General features: G+C 34.3%; 1 protein-coding gene across 1 annotated transcript; it reads right to left on the bottom strand.

Annotated features, from left to right (window-relative positions):
• Positions 1-4,541: 4,541 nt before the first annotated feature.
• LOC104243095 (enhanced ethylene response protein 5) lies at positions 4,542-8,900 on the bottom strand. The gene is made up of 9 exons (XM_009798244.2): positions 8,603-8,900; positions 7,948-8,084; positions 7,767-7,860; positions 7,325-7,689; positions 7,010-7,097; positions 5,705-5,781; positions 5,557-5,631; positions 5,371-5,476; positions 4,542-5,081 (listed from the first exon to the last, which is right to left on the bottom strand). The coding sequence occupies exons 1-9, from the start codon at positions 8,768-8,770 to the stop codon at positions 4,950-4,952; spliced, it is 1,242 nt and encodes a 413-aa protein (XP_009796546.1). The 5' UTR covers positions 8,771-8,900; the 3' UTR covers positions 4,542-4,949.
• Positions 8,901-17,123: the final 8,223 nt, after the last annotated feature.

Below are 17,123 nucleotides of genomic sequence, written 5' to 3'. Positions count from 1 at the left end.
GATGTGAGCCTTTCATTTTTGTTTCCTAGCTTGCGCTTTGCCCTATCCTCCAGCTTCTCAGAATCTAGAACCTCACAATGTTACAAGAGTTCTAGAAAGAGTGAAAGTCTATATAATTAGGGATGTCGCAGTGATGGATATTTTGCTAAGGATCTCCACAATGTTCATTACCTTATAGAGAGCACATGATGAAGTAACGAGAAATGTCTCTGGTAGGTATTTGAGAAAAAAGACAGATTCTTTGAAAATATAAAAGATCTGTACAAGGATGGGAGATACATATTGAGATTTTCATATTAGATGGTTTACAATAGGGATTTAGATATTTTAGGCTTGTACTTGTTTACACTAGTTGTGGATGATGTAATCATGTATAAAAGAACATGTTTTATGGTTGCAGAAGTGATATATGTTGTGGTATTTAAATTTTTTAACTAAACTAGCAATTTCACCGAACGTGATGTCTTAAAGTTGTGGTCATTGCTTAACTTTATTAATTAAAGCTTTATATATAATTGAGTTCAAAAAAGCAAAATTTTATTTTTAAATTTTATTGAAGTTGGTTGCAGGAGTGATATATGTTGTGATATTTGATTTTTTTTAAAACTAAACTAGCAATATTACAGGATGTGATGTCTTGAAGTTGTCGTCATTGCTTAACTTTATTAATTAGAACTTATACAATAATTAGAGAGTAATAGTGTTCTTATTTTTGGCATTGAGTTTACATTTTGTTTCTTCTTTGATCATATTCTAGGAAGGAATTGTTATTAGCCATCGGTTGTTACAACAATCTACCAAATGCATAGATAACTATTTTCACGCTTCTGATATTCTTTTCTGTAAATGCCTTCTATCAAAAGAGTTGTGGCACATTTTATCATCTCAGTCTGAGCCACAATGTTCAAATTCACAACAAGAACAAAATTTGCAATATGGTTTGTCGGCTTCACATATGCATACAGATCATCATCTACTGGATTTGAATAAGCTACCATTATTGCAAGGTTATTATTTCAGTTAACTTTATTTATATAACATGAGTCGTTGATAAATACCTAATGCATATTATTATAACTTATTGTTACAATTTAAAGATGTCAAACTTGTGTGTCGTTGTACTAGCGCTCCACATAAATAATGAGGTTATAAAGTTAAATACTCATACCTCCTACACTTCAAGGACTGGCTAGAGAATAATTTGTAATATCGTTAAATTAAAATTATTATTTGTTGCGCTATTTTTGCTTCTGTTCAATTTTTTAAGTAGTAGATGTTTGTTAAAAATGAAAAACTATGGTTATGCATGATTTTTATTTTTGTGGTGGTGCTTCAGAAAATTCTTTATGTTAAATAGTACTATCTAAAAACAATAGCTATGTTGTTATAGTACTATTAAAAATTATAGTGATACACATGTATCTATAAGTCATATGGTTTTTTAACTGCTGAAATTTAAGGCTGAAAGAGGAATTTTCCATGCCTTATCTTTCTATTAATTAAATGATAGTATAATAAGCTCTTAAGTTATATGTTTAAATTAATTAATAGATTATAAACGGTCTAACTAATCAAAGGCACGTGTTATTCATAGTAAAACAAGTGTATACCATTATTTGTTCTTCGAAGTAACTTGGAAGTACAAACAAATCACAATTTAAATAAGCCCCTTCATTCTTTTAAACTTACCTTTGGGAATGGTAATTGGCTTTAAAATTTCTTCAATTTCTTTGTTCATATATTTGATATTCTTTCTTATAGACAAGTCTTGGACCATACATACAGATTTGTGATTTTTCTCCATTTGCACTTTGAGCTTAAACCCCCAATAGAACTTAGAGTTTTTTTGCGCTTTTCGGCTTTGATAATATTGTTGGCTTCTCTGTTGATTGGTTCTTCATGTGCTACTAGAATGTTGCTCATATATTATATTCAATAATTTAGGAATGTTTTAATATATACTCTGTTATTTCATGGACTTGCATAATATACAGGCGGACCACTAATGTATCAAGGTGCCTAAACTTAGGTTCATGTAATTACTTTGGTTTTATTGCATTAGATGAATATTGTACACTTCGCGTCATTGAGTCTTTGAAAAAGTTATATGCCACCATTTGTTGCAGACTGGTGAGAATGCAGCAAGGGAGATCATTATTCATCAATCTCTTTTTGCTTCAATGAGACTATTTTCTGATATTATATATTGTTAATTTTGATGGCACTGCTGTATTTAAGTTGGTTTGTTTTGATAATGGCAAGAAAAAGCTAACGATTTGTTTGCCTAACTATTTTTCTTTTGCTTTGTGCGATACAGGTGATATTAACTCTCATTTATCTTGCCATTGTTATTGACTATGCAGTTGGCAAAAACATGTTAGGTGCATTTCCAATGCAGAAAGCTTCAGCGAATATGAAGTATATTTTTTTTTATTTTGTCAATAATCACTTTTCTCATATACTACTATTATGAAGGATAATGAAATAGTATTTGAGGCCTTTTGTCATAATTCTATGATTATAAAAGGCCACAATTTTTATGTTTTTCAAATCATTGGTTCCCTATGTGCAATGCTTCTATCATTTGGTTTGATTTGTTGTCATTTCAGGCTACATACTAAGTTATGTGGGAACTACAACCTTTCCCCTTTTAGGCACTTTTATCTCCATTGTACTATACCGGTAGTAAAAATTAGTAAGCTGCAGAATACCCTTCTTAATGAAAGTGTAGCTCCACACTTGAGGATATATGATATTGGATACTCAAAGTTTGATGCTATTCTACTGATTTGTATATATTTATATTTCTACACTAGGAAAAAATAAGGTAAAAATAGTTTTCCTCCTGCAATTATTGTCGACCCTGTTGTATTCAAGGCTACTCCGACTTATAGTGCTCCAGATGTTCAATCTAGAAAAGAGTATTATGGCAAAGTAACTATGCAATTACTTATGTCATTTTCTTTATTCGGTGAAGGGTGTGGATGTTGCATTTCCATAACAACAATATCTCTTTTATGGTTCTATATTCTTTTCCTCTTATGAGTAGTTAAGAAGCTACTGTTATTGGTAGCTTTATAAGTTGTTGAAATTACTGATCATAATTCTAGACTTGTATAAATAATTACATCTTATTATACCATCCCCCTTAATCAGGTTTAAGCAGGTGGCAGGGATGGAGGTTTAGGAAGAGCCAGAGAAAGCCTACCAATATCACTCCTTTGTGTAATTATAGGGCAGTCTGGATTCAAAAGAATCATAGATATTTCAGGATAAAACTCTATCCTTGATGGAAACATTCAAATGCTTACGTACAAAATATGTACTTTTGTAGTAATAGAAACCCAGAAGGTGCTGGTTACTGACTATAAAATCTTAACTTACCTATAAATTATATTTATGTGCATGTAGTGGGTATGGGAACTGTTACTACTCTGTTCATCTTCTTGCACATGAAATAAGTTTTTTTTTTAATTTGCAGCTGAAAAATACCTAGGGTCAAGAAAAAACATATAAATACCCGAGGGTTGGTAGTTGATTGAGCCTATCCTACACGAGTTGTATGCTTGAATGAGAGAAGGTGAGTAATTTGATGCAAGGTGAAACTGAGTAATATTTTTTGTCTTACATTATTGATTAAAATTTCCAGACCTTAACTTCTATTTTTTGGGTTTTGAAAAATTGCAATGACCCTAATGATGGTAAAAGAAAGTGTGAAGCATTCTGGCTCATATTCACGATTGCACATCAGAGGGTCAAATATGTTTGACCTTTAATATGGAAGGAATGAAATATCTAAAAGAGCGTATGAGGTCTATTTGGAGCAACATTATGCAGATCGCAACCTGATTGAAAGGTTGAAGAAGGTGTTTGAATCCAACATCCTCCACAACTTACAAAATCTGTTTGTTTCTTATATTCAATTCTTTCCTATTTCCTGTATTTTGACATGCAGCCTGGATATGAGCATCTCTGTTGCTTGCACTGCATACAACCTCGGGATCACAATTTTTGCAACTACTTGTGCATATCGTGTCCCACGCACCTTAGGAAAGTTGTTGTAATAAAGTATGTACATTGTGGATGTCAAGGTTGTGCAAGTAGGAAATAATTATTTTCCTGTATGAGTCTGATTTTTTCAATCTTGAAAGACTATGGCTTTGTTGTCTTTCTGAATTTTCAGGGTATTAGAAACCTTTGTTTGTGGCACTTTAGCTGGTATACATGACTTGCTTTTCCGAGGCTATAAAGAATATTATTGGACTTCATGAAATAATTGTACATTTCTTTATTGTGTGTCCTTATGACTTCATTGTAGGAATATCAATTACAGTTATATGTTCCAAAAATAATAACATTTCCATGCTCCTTTGTATCTACCGAATTTTCATGTTATATTTTCTTATGAAAAATTATATTTATTATTGTTCGCGCAGCACACGGGTATGAATACTAGTTGTAATGAATGTGGGACCTCTAAAAGCAATATATCATCTTAGTAGAAATTGGATGTTGAAATGATAATACCAAATGGGACAAGATTAAAAATGAGCACATCTGCTTCCGAAATTAAAATGAAACAAGGTCACTGAACTTTTTGGATGAAGTTGAAGTCTTGCAGCATAGTATACACTCTGGAACGTTAAGTATAATAAGCAATGTCTCAGATTTCTTAAATCAATTCTACAGCCACCATTTAACATTGTTATCAAAACAAATAAAACTGCAAAATTGTGTTACATCCATTATGCCGATTGGGTTCAGCGTCAATCAGGTAGAAGCAGTCCCCGCAATAATCATACTTGTGTTAACGGCATCATGCGACTGGAGCTAGCAGTCATCCTCATCATAACCGAGGGGCACCAAGCTTTGGCGCCATTACCGTGATTGGGAATCTGTCATTCCATAACGAATATAGTTGTAGAGATACAGTTGGCACAGCCTCGTCGCTATGAGTTGACTGCTTTGCCTGTTAATTTGGGGAAAGGGTCTTGCTTGCTTAAAACCACAACTTTGCTCTTGTGGGCAAAGTATCCTTTGACAAGGTTCTTATATATCAAAATGGACATGATGCACTCCACCTGTAACAAAGAACATATAGCTCCAGTTATGTAAGTAAACGATGAAGCCGTTTCTTTGTTTTTTGGTTTTTTTTTTTTTTTTTTTGGGGGGGGGGGGGGAGGGGGGGTTAAGATCCTGCATAAAGGTAAGGGTAAGGCTGTGTATGCACTACCCTCCCTACTTGTGGAACAACACTAGGTATGTTGTTGTTGTTGTTTGGGGGGGGGGGGGGTGTTGTGAAGGAAGAATCCAATTGAAAGTGGAAGCTGAAATCTTAACCAACCAGTCTGTGAGAGCCAAAAAGTTTACCTCATCAACATCCATATCAATTTCAAGCCATTTTAGAGCTCTAACAATTAAGTCTAGCTTGATTTGGTGAGCTTTATTCTGATCTTTCTGCTTCTGGATGATATAGCTGTATAACCATTAATACAGTGATGTTAATATCAAAATACAATTAGAAAGGAAAAAAAAAAGGAAAAGTATTACACGTACATCTTCTTTAGTAACCTCTGGTAAACTTGGAGCTCTAGCTTTTCCAGGACAAGATAAACACCAGACCTTAAGAACCTGGTAAAGGTAGGGGTGCTATTAGGATATGCAAATATAATCCCTCACATGTAATAAGGAAAAGTAAACATACTGGTCTTCATGCTCCTGCAGAGCACGTCGAAGAAGTTGTAGATCCCCCCTTCTAAGAGCAAGCACAATGTTGTTGTACTGTAAAAATAATATAAAAGGAAAAAATGAGTGTCAGATTACAAAGCATGAAACTATTGTTTTCTACATCTACTCAACATAAAGTAAACAATCATGCATTCTGATTCATAAGAACTGCACCTCCTTGCATTTAAACACTAGAAAGCTACATGGTATTTCCCATGATAGACATCATTTTATCGAACAGACCTACTGTTTTGTCATCATCCAGAGACAACGAAAGACCTACCAAGCTCAACTAAATAAACGGGTTCACTAACTCCTCTTAGTAGAAGTACTTTGAATACATTGATCTTCTACATTGGACAAACTTTTCAGAATTTACCCTCTTCTGATGAAGTGAGAATTTTTTTTGGGTTAAGTTTTAGAACACAGTTTTCAAAACTTCATAAAAAAGAAAGAAGGAAAAAGAAGGGAGGTTAAGGGTGCAATGAACTTCACATATGTACCAAACTTCTTTTAAAAAGAGGTTGAATAGGGCAAAAGAATAACTTGTTTTAATAGAAGAAAAGAGGACTCTGGTGCTTCTCATGACCCATAGAGCAGTGTTGAGATCTTTCTGAACCAGAAACAGAGTTGACGTAAGTTAATTACAGTAGAATATCAACAATCCTTTAACCTTCTAGGAAATTACTCCAAGTAAAAGATCATGGCATGGAGTACATTTTTTCATGTCAAAGAACGAAGGAATAAACAAAGCAAGAGCATAAACACTAAAGAAGATAGACGATTATGACAATAAAGAATAGACAAAAAGCTCAATACAATTTTTTATTGGCCAACTAGTTGGTACAATACACTACAGACACTTTCTTCCTAGAAACCATTAAACTAATAGTATCAATTTTGTTGATGCAATCTGAGTGTAACATGTTTTCCATGGGAAAGGAAATCACAATCTTGCTCGGCTTAATGTAAGTCACAGGAACTTCTTAGATTGAATACCAACATATATTCTCAATTAATCTTGAGCAGCACTCAATACATATATCTCGGCAGTTCATTTTATAGTAATGCCACTATAGCAAGCTAGTACAGAGTACCTAGACCTGACTAGATAGGTCTTAACTGCTAGCAAAATGCCTAATCCCATAGTAGTTGACTAATAGGATAATCCAAGCTATTAAAATGCAGTAGCAGTTTTTCCGTTGATATAAGTAAATGGTATACTTCTTACTTATCCAAAATAATCTTAATATTTCAAAATGAATTAGAAGACATGCAATACCTCAGTCAAATTGTATTTCTCCAAAAGTGAAGTTTTAGGTAAGATGCCGATTGAGAGCTTCACAGGTATCAGATATTTTAGAATCATCCTGTAAAAAATGCATAATCAATCAGATGAACCAAATGCTGTCAGTAGTAGTGTCTTGTTTGGTGCTTGAAATAGAAAACTGACTCCTTGAATTTATATTCAGCATTTATTACAGAAAATTGATACTTGTCGCAGGATATTCATTCTTATATTCTTTATTAACTACTACTATTTCCTTTCATGAGTGAAATATTGTAATCCTGAAATATAGCAGGAACCTACACAGACCTTATATTTCTTACTTTCCGAGGATTGCAATGGCTTAGAGCGTATGATAGCTTATGATCGGCAGCGGAAAAATTTTCATTGTAGACCTCCAACCGCCCAGTATAATACATGTAAGTAACCTTATCCCTGAGAGGAAATTCCTCAAAATCGAAAATGCGGGCAGTTTCAATGCTTCTCGTAACACTTTTACACAAGTGAACTGTTCCGAGCTTGAAGTAAATTTTGAACAGCTGGCAAGTCACATATAAAGCTCCAACACGTTTCGATCCTTTTCCAGCAAGAACTCCGAATACTTTCATGAGAAATGAGCCAGCACCTTTCAGCTTTTCAGGTGTTTTCCCATTAGAAGCCAATTCTCTATCTGCCTATACATTCAAAAACATACATCAGTTAACTTCAATAAACCGTCTCATTTTCTAAAAATAACAAGAGTAGCTCTTACCCTTTCAGCTAGAATTCTAGTTTCATAGGCGATAACGTAAAGTGCTTCCAAAGCCCAAGCTGATTCCCAGTTGCGGAACTCCTGAGTAAATGCACTGCAATCTCCACAAATCAACCCTTGGAAGGGGGACAAGGGGTAGAGGGAGAAGAAAGAAAAAGGAGAGAGGTGAAGCTTAACTCACTTGGCAGCTTTTTCAAAAGCCTGGTAAGATTCAACCAAGTTTCTGAGTCGATAACTTTGTAAAGCACGAAATAGAGGGAGTAGAATATCTGCATACTGAGAGTATCTATCAGCTTGTCTGATTACTCTGCTAGCATCCTGTTTAAGACACGCGATACACCAAAATAACCACAAAATTAAAGATCAAATTTTATAACGGGGTTTTTGCTATCTTCAAGAATCATTCATTCACCTGCCAGAATGCATCTCAAAAAATATGCAACTATGTTATTAGTGACCATTGCCTCACATAAAAGAGAGATAAGAAACCCAATCCGAAATTTAAATTTACTGTACTAGGAAATATCAGTTGCAAAAGTAATAAAATGCACACAGCAACTTCATCCTTAGAATCCCAATTACCCAGAAAAGGGAATCATCAATCTGATTCAAAGCTCTAAGTTATACTATAGGATAAATAAATAGACTTTAGTACAGTCATGAATTCAATATCTAAAGTGAACCCACAGTCAAATCAGACTTTTGAGCTATGCCTAGGTGTTCTGTAGCTATTGAATGCACAAAAGATAATTTTTTTAAACAAATCTCGAAAAATTTAAAGGGCATAAAAAGCGAAATAACGGCGAGAGAGAGAGAGAGAGAGAGATGGAAGTGACCTGGAAAGTGATGAGGGCATCAGAGACAGCAACGAGGAAAGAAGGGTTAGAAGAGATAGAGAAGATAAGGGAGAGAGATTTGGCGTCTTGGGATGAAACGGCGTCGGAGAAGCGGTTTAAGAAATCAGTGATTCTTCTATGAGCTTCTCCCATACTTATATATGCCATTGTTGTCCTTCTCCTTCTTCTTCAGCTGTGATCGTTTAAGCTTTTAGTTATGCTCGGGAATGGCCGCGGCCCGTGGGAGCAGACACCAAAAGGGTACTGAATTTCTCTGAAGGAGAATGAGGCTGGAACGACGCCGTTTATGTTGTCGCACCTTGACATTAATCTTTTAATTTTTTCGACAGAATTTTAAATATTTAAAAATTACCTGCAGAGTACTATGGACTTTATTTTTTGTAGTTAAAATGTATAAATGGTGTACATAATCTCATTAGTATTGTCGAGTAACTCCTACATATGCAACGCCTATAACCCTCATAATAATGGTATTATGCATTAATTAAGCATATTAGAGTTCCCTATTGTAACTTATGATGTTCAAAGCCTATAATTTGGACCACGTATAGAGTTTCATGTACACATGATTAAGAAAATCATCTCCCTCTTGTCTCAATCTCCTATGTTATTATCTCGTTTTCATTATATATATTTTTTTCCACAAGTCTCCATTTGTATTCATAAGCATATGAAGATAGGTCTTTGAAATTAAAAGAAGAAAAGCATCAAAAGTGATTAAGGGTGAATTCTATCTATAGAACGTCTATAACACCAAGATGACTAATAAAGAGATGTGGATGTTACTACGAAGATGTAGTCATACAAAGTTAGACAAAATAAAAATTTGTTACTACTTCTTATCAAAATGTAGGAGTAGCACACATACAAGTTAATTGAGAGAAAGTTTGCTTGAAATGATTTGTCCATGCTCGATCGGACCTTAATGATGTATTGAGCTAAAGGTGTGGAGACACAATACTAAAATCAAATGATAAGAAATTTTCTCAAAAGTCATACAGTTTCTCTGAATTTATACAGATTTGACGAAAAATATAATATAAGTAAAAAAATTTATACATGCAATACCAACTACTTTAAAAATATAACAATATGCTTGTAAAGTTACAATAGATCCAACATTTAGTAAGAGTATTTTAGTTTGAATAAAAATGTGTATACCGGTAAAAGAGGTACAATCACATCAGCAAACTCAAAATTGGGAATGAAGTCATTGAAGAGAAGGAGCATATCAAACAGGAAATCCTAGACTTCTATGGAAAACTTTACACAGAGGATGAACATTGGAGGCCCACAGCAGATTTTGAAAATTTGAGCACCATCACAAAGGAGGATAGTAGGGAGCTGGAGAAGCCATTTGAGGAGGAAAAAATTCTGGAAACTATCAGGCCTTATGCCCCTGATAAGGCACCTGGATGGTTACACCATGTCATTTTATTAGAAGGCCTGGGAGATCATCAAGGCTTATGTAATAAATTCCATGAATCATTTTCATCAGAATTGCCATATGGTTAAGTCTAGCAATGCCTTATTTATTGCTCTTATCCCCAAAAAGAAAGGAGCCATTGAACTTAAGGATTCAGACCAATAAGCCTCATGGGCAGTGTCTACAAAATCACTGCAAAGCTACTAGCAGAGAGGATCAAAAAGGTGATTGGGAAGCTCATCTCCGGGCACCAGAATGCATTCATAAAAGGGAGGCAAATCACAGATGCTTCCTTAATTGCAAATGAAGTACTAGATTGGAGGTTGAAGAGTGGTGAATCTGGTATTCTCTGCAAGTTGGATATAAAAAAGGCATTTGACCAACTCAATTGGCAATATCTCATCTCAATGCTAAGGAAAATGAGATTTGGACAAAGTGTTGGGAAGCGTGTCAAGCTAATATAAGGAAAAGAATATTTAAGAGAGAAAAACAATAAATGGCACAAGACAAGACAAGACAAGATTTACGTGGTTCGACAATTTTTGCCTACTCCACGGCCACATAAAGAATAGCTCTTTATTAATTGAGAGAGAAAGAAGAAGTTTTGGGATGATCTACAAATGAAAATGTAGACCCCTACTTATAGGCATTTGAATGCCCTGCCGAGGTAAGCGCTTACAACATAAGAATGCCGATGTAAGCGCTTACATCATAAGAATGTCGAGGTAAGCGCTTACATCATAAAAATGCCGAGGTAAGCGCTTACATCACAAGAATATCGATGTAAGCGCTTACATCATATTTTCATCTCTTTTTGATTTTTCTTTCTTTTGTTTTGTCTATTTTCATATACAACAATAGGTTTGGTCCTATCAATCTCCCCCTCAAACCTATGTTACATCAAGAAAGAAAATTAAAAAAAGATTTGCTATTCTCTGGTGGCGCCTTCACGCTATCAGTCTTGAAGGCTAACTGAGGCAGTGCACAGCCTCAGTTTGTCAACACCGACAACTTTGGTCAACATGTCTGACGGGTTCTTTGATCCTGGTATCTTCTGCAGGGAAAAAGTTCCTTCATTTATCAACTCTCAGATATGATAATACCTCAACTGGTTATGCTTTGATCTTGCATGAAACACTGGATTCTTGGCAAGATGAATTGCATTCTGGCTATCGCTGAAAAGCTCACAATTGTCCTGCTCTTTACCTAACTCTTTAAGAAAATTCTTGAGCCAAATCATCTCTTTTCCAGCTTCTAAGATTGTCATGTACTCTGCTTCAGTGGTAGATGGAGCAACACTTTTCTGAAGTCTGGACATCCAACTAACAGCAGTACCACCCAAGGTGAACACGTAGCTCGTGGTACTTTTTCGACTATCCAGATCGCCGCCTAAATTTGCATCAGCAAAACCTTGTAAGATAATATTGCTCTTTTTAAAACAAAGTGCCCTACCTGAGGTGCCTTTGAGATATCGCAATATCCATTTTACACCTTCTTAATGCTCCTTTCCTGGATCTGACATGTATCTACTGACAACTCCAACTGCATGGGCTATGTCATGTCTAGTGCAAACCATAGCATACATTAAACTTCCTACTGCTGAAGCATACAGAACTTTGGACATGTACTTCCTTTCTTCATCTGTCTTAGGTGATTGGTCCTTTGACAGATTTAGATGGCTTCCGAGTGGAGTGCTTCTGGCCTTTGCATCATGAAGACTGAACCTGCTTAGTACCTTCTGTATGTACTTTTCTTGAGACAACTTTAAGGTTCCTTCCAACCTGTTTCTGCAAATCCTCATCCCAAGCATTTTCTTATCTGGTCCTAAGTCTTTCATTTCAAACTCCTCCGCCAGTTGTTGCTTAACCAAATTGATCTCATTTATGCTAGATCCTGCAATTAGCATATCATCAACGTACAACAGTAAAATGATATAGGATTCATCAAGATTTTTGATATAACAACAATGGTCCATCTCACATCGTGTGAAACCATTTTTATGCATGAATCTATCAAATTTCTTGTACCATTGTCGGGGGTTGTTTCAAACCATACAAACTCTTTTTCAACTTACACACAAGGTTTTCTTTACCAGAAACTTGAAAACCTTCAGGTTGCTTCATGTAGATGTCTTCTTCAAGGTCACCATACAAGAAAGAAGTTTTAACATATAGTTGCTCCAAATGCAAATTTTATGCAGCTACGATACTTAGCACCAACCTGATAGTAGTTAATTTGACTACAGGAGAGAAGATCTCGGTGTAATCAATTCCTTCCTTCTGCTGAAAGCCTTTTACTACTAATCGTCTTTGTATCTCTTCTTACCATCATGCTCTTCATTGACTCTGTACACCCACTTGTTCTGCAATGCCTTCTTTCCTTTTGGTAACTCCGTAAGTATCCATGTTTTATTCTTTTGAAGAGAATTCATCTCTTCTTTCATGGCTAGCTTCCACATATCAGAGTCTATCACCTGCATTGCTTCAACAAAGTGCTTTGGTTCTCCAGCATCAATTAGAAGTAAATAGTGAAGAGAGAGAGTTAACCTATCTGGAGTATTCATGACTCTTTTAGATCTCCTCATTGTAGGTTCAGGAGTAACAGAATCCGAATTTGATTTAGGCCCTGATTCCAGATTTGGTTCTGCATTTTATTCTATCTCTGGTTCCGGTTCTGGTTCTGATCTAGGTTCAACTTCTAGTTCTTCTTCAAATTCGGCTTCTGGTTCTTCATCTTCAATTTTAGAATCAGTTGTAATCCCTCTAGCCACTTCATTTTCTGAGATTTCTTCTAACTCAACTGTTTCAGACATTGTCTGTTTGCTGGTGTTGGTTGGTTCTACTTCAAGCTTGTCCTTGTACATCACATTTTCATTAAATGTGACATACCTATGTCTTAGGATCTTTCTATTCTGATCATCCCAAAACCGATAACCAAAATTATCATCACCATAGCCAATAAAAAATATTTCTTGACTTTAGGATCATACTTATCTCTATCATTAGAGTATACATGCACATAAGCAACACAACAAAAAAATTCAGATGTGAGAGAGTTACCTTCTTTCCTGTCCATACTTCCTCAGGAATTTCAAAATTCAGCGGTACAGAAGGTCCCCTATTTATGAGGTAAGCTGCCATGTTAACAGCCTCAGCCCAAAAATATTTCGGCAATCCAGAATGTATTCTCATACTTCTAGCTCGTTATTTCAGGGTTTTGTTCATCCTCTCAGCAACGCCATTTTGTTCCGATGTTCCAGGAACTGTCTTGATCATTCTGATCCCATTCTCCGAGCAAAATGCTTTGAACTTTTGGCTATCATACTCTCCTCCATTGTCAGACTTTAGACATTTTAACTTTAGACTTATCTGATTTTCAACTTCAGCTTTCCATCTTTTAAAGGTAACAAACACACCAGATTTATTTCTCAGAAAATAAACCCATATCTTTATTATGGAATCATCAATGAAGGTGATATAATAGCGTGAACCTCCTAGAGAAGTTACAGGAGTTGGTCCCCACACATTTGTATGCACTAGTTCCAGCTTCTCTTTCTTTGGCGTCCTTCCCACCTTTGAGAAACTAACTCTTTTTTGTTTCCCGTAAATGCAATCTTCGCACAAACCTAATTCAACATATTTAGGTTTGGTAACTTTTCTTTGGATGCCAAAAGATTCATTCCCTTCTCACTCATATGCCCGAGCCTCCGGTGCCACAATGTTGTATCACGACTGTGAGCACCTAATTATTGACAATATTTAATTTTTTATCACTTCTTCTATGTAAATATTTTAGGGGTTTTAACCTACAATTTTTAGCTTTATTATACTTTTTATTATAGGGTAAAAATACAAAATTTTAAAAGGTGAATTATTACTATTAATATTATTTTATTTTTATTTTTATATTAAAATAATAAAAAGAATTCCTAAAAATATTAATTTTTTTTTTAATTTTCAGGAGTGATTTAAAAAATAAGAAAAAGGGAATTATTGAATCAAAAAAATAAAAGTAAAAGTAGGTGGAATTCTCTTTTAAAAAGTAAAAGAAAGTAGAAAATTAAAAAAATAAAAGTAAAGTTTTGTGGAAATTTTTTAAAAAATAAAAAGTAAAAGAAAGTTGGAATTAAAAAATAAATATAAAGGTATCTGAAAATAAAAAAATTTAAAGTAAAATAAAGTAGCATTTTTAAAAGAAAAACAAAAGAAAGTGGATTATTTTTTTAAGAAAAGTTAAATAAATGGAATTCTCTTTTAAAAAGTAAAAAAAAGTGGGATTTTTAAATAAGATAAAAGTAATTAAAGTTGGAATTTAAAAAATAAAAGTAAAGAAAGGTGGGATTTCTTTTTATAAAAAATAATAAAAACAATTTGTAAGTGGGATTTCTTTTAATTAAAAAATAATAAAATAATAAAATATTTTTAAAAATAAATCTGAAAAAATTTCGAAAATTTTGCTATAAATAGAAGAGAAAATTTGAGAAGAAAAAAAAAGGGAGGGGGAGGAGAGAAATTTAGGTTAAAAATTTTCATTAAATTTTTCTTTCAATATTTCGGGCCTTGAATCTTGGGTTTGAAGAAGAGTTGATAGAGATTTTGTTATTGCTGTTGTATTGACTCTACAACTTTCAGATTTTATTCATTTGAATTCACTCTCTTGTAAGTATGTAATTCAAGCTCTTGAGTTAGAAAATGTCGGAGCATCTTTATTGAAGCAGAAGGAAATTGATTTGGTTCTTTTGATAAAATTTCTTTCGTATTGAATCTGTGCGCATGAATGATGTTTCTTTGATGGAGTGAATTGAGATTTGCAAATGTTAACGTTATTTTAGTATGTTCATGACTATGTCTCGTTTTTTGTTTTTTTTTTTTACTTTTTTTTATTTTTCTTGGCTTATGACTTGTAACCAGCAAGTATTGTTTTGTTTACATTTAGATTTCAAGCCCATGTAGCACCATGTTCATATTTTGAAATTTAAAGAAGTATGTGAAGTTGAACAATTTGTCAACATTAAGATGTAAAAAAATAGATTGCGTTAGTGGAAGGATCTTATCTTCAATTTATGTTATTGGCTGCATATTTTCTTAAATTAACCATGTGAAGATTCAACTTCCTCTGCTTCAAAATGGTACTGTAGAAGTTATAGTGGTGATACTACAACTTTCTCTTTAGCATAGTGTTAAATAAATTAATTACTTTAAGTGTTCTTCGTTATAATCAAGTTTAAAATGCATTTTTGCATGTCCATGTTCGTTTTGTTCCTTCTGGTTCATCCGAATAGTTCTCAGCATGTTTTTTTTTGTGCTCATATGGTCATTTAAGATTCATTATTTTGTTATAAAATTTTGTTAATTTCTTTAGAGAATTTGAAAACGAAAGTCGGTCTTTTGAAGATGATATGGAGATGAACCCAAAGCTGGCACCTGTCTTTTGTTATTTTTTCATAAATGTCAACTCCACCTTTCTGAATTGTAGTATGCTATAACAAAAGGCTCCAATGATATACATATAGATAACCCATTTCTTTAGGCCTTTTGTACTTATCAATTTATACCACTCCATCCACAATAAAACCTCAAAACTCATGGTCCTTATTTAATTAATTTTAAATCCTTAGAATTCGAGGCATGCCATTTAGCGAATTTTCTATGGCCCTCGCAAAGTTGAAAAATGTGTAGTTGCTTTAGGCGCGTAATTTAAAATTACCTTCCTAAACTCGGGTGTACATTTCATGTGACCCAAATCAAAATCCCAACAACGTTAAATAAAATGTGTCGTGGACTGCGGGTACATTTATGTGACGTGGTTCAAGACATATTTTAAATGATGTTGCAATCGTCATAAAAATGAATAAGAGCGGTTAATAAGTTAAAATTGAACCATAGGCTAAAACATGTATTAAATCAGATAATAGGCCAATTATAACAGTTGAGCGACCGTGCTAGAATCATGGAACCCGGAAATGCCTAACACCTTCTCCCGGGTTAACAGAATTCCTTACCCGGATTTTTGTGTTCGCGGACTGTAAAATAGAGTCAATCTTTTCCTCGATTCGGGATTTGAACCGGTGACTTGGGACACCATAAATTATCCCAAGTGGCGACTTTGAATTTTTAATAATAAATGAATTCCGTTTTGATTGTCACTTTAAGTTGGAAAAAAATCCCTTATACCCTTTCTCGGGGGTGTAGGTAAAAAGGAGGTATGACAGCTCTGCTGGGGAAAGTAACCCAGAATCTTCGGTTCAGGGTTCAAGAATTCGAGCTTAGAATAATTGTTATAATTGGCTTTGTTTATTATCTGGTTTTATTACATGTTTGGGCCTAATGTGCAAAATGCTGCTTTTTACCGCTTTGATATTATCTGGAATTGTATATAAACTGTTACGAAATCCTTCTCTTCTCATCTTCGGGGATGTGCTCGCTGGTCGAGACTCCCTATTCTGTTAGTGTCATATCTTGAAATAAGAAAGAGGCTCGGATAATTTACTAAGCCGGATGGCCTTTTGGTTCCCGGTACGTAGCCCCTCCTTGGCTCGAGTTGTCCGCTCGGGTACACAAGTCTAGAATAAATACCCAGGTTTTGAACCTAGAATAACTCAGCCTCATGTCAGATCCCTAGTAGGAACATTTGTTTGCATCATGTGTATTTGACTTTAGAGACTTAACACAGGGGTTGGGTCTGTCTAGAACAGGTGTACCTGAAATGAAAAGACCATCTTGATGCATCCTATGTGCTACATGTTGCATTTATTCAAGGGTAAAAGGGTCATTTGGTGGACCAATGATAGTTGAGGGCAAATGAAAAAAAGAAGAAAAAGAGAGGGTGAAGTGTGAGGATGAAGCGAGTAGGGCCCAATTATATTTTTGTTACATTTTATTAAGAAAAAAAGAGCATGGAAACTTCAAAAAGATTTTGCACTTTTTATCATTTTTTCAAAAATCAAAAAATCGAAAAAAAAAAGAAAAAAGAAAAGAAAATCCAAAAAGATTTTATATGTTTCATCATTTTTTTCGAAAAAAAAGAAGAAAAAATGTGTTTTCTATATGTCAGTTGTTTTTTTATTCTCGCCCG

Source organism: Nicotiana sylvestris, chromosome 7, assembly GCF_000393655.2.
Source record: "Nicotiana sylvestris chromosome 7, ASM39365v2, whole genome shotgun sequence".
Taxonomy (NCBI): Eukaryota; Viridiplantae; Streptophyta; class Magnoliopsida; order Solanales; family Solanaceae; genus Nicotiana; species Nicotiana sylvestris.
Note: the sequence above shows the minus strand (reverse complement) of the source record. Positions and strands in the feature narration are given on the sequence as shown.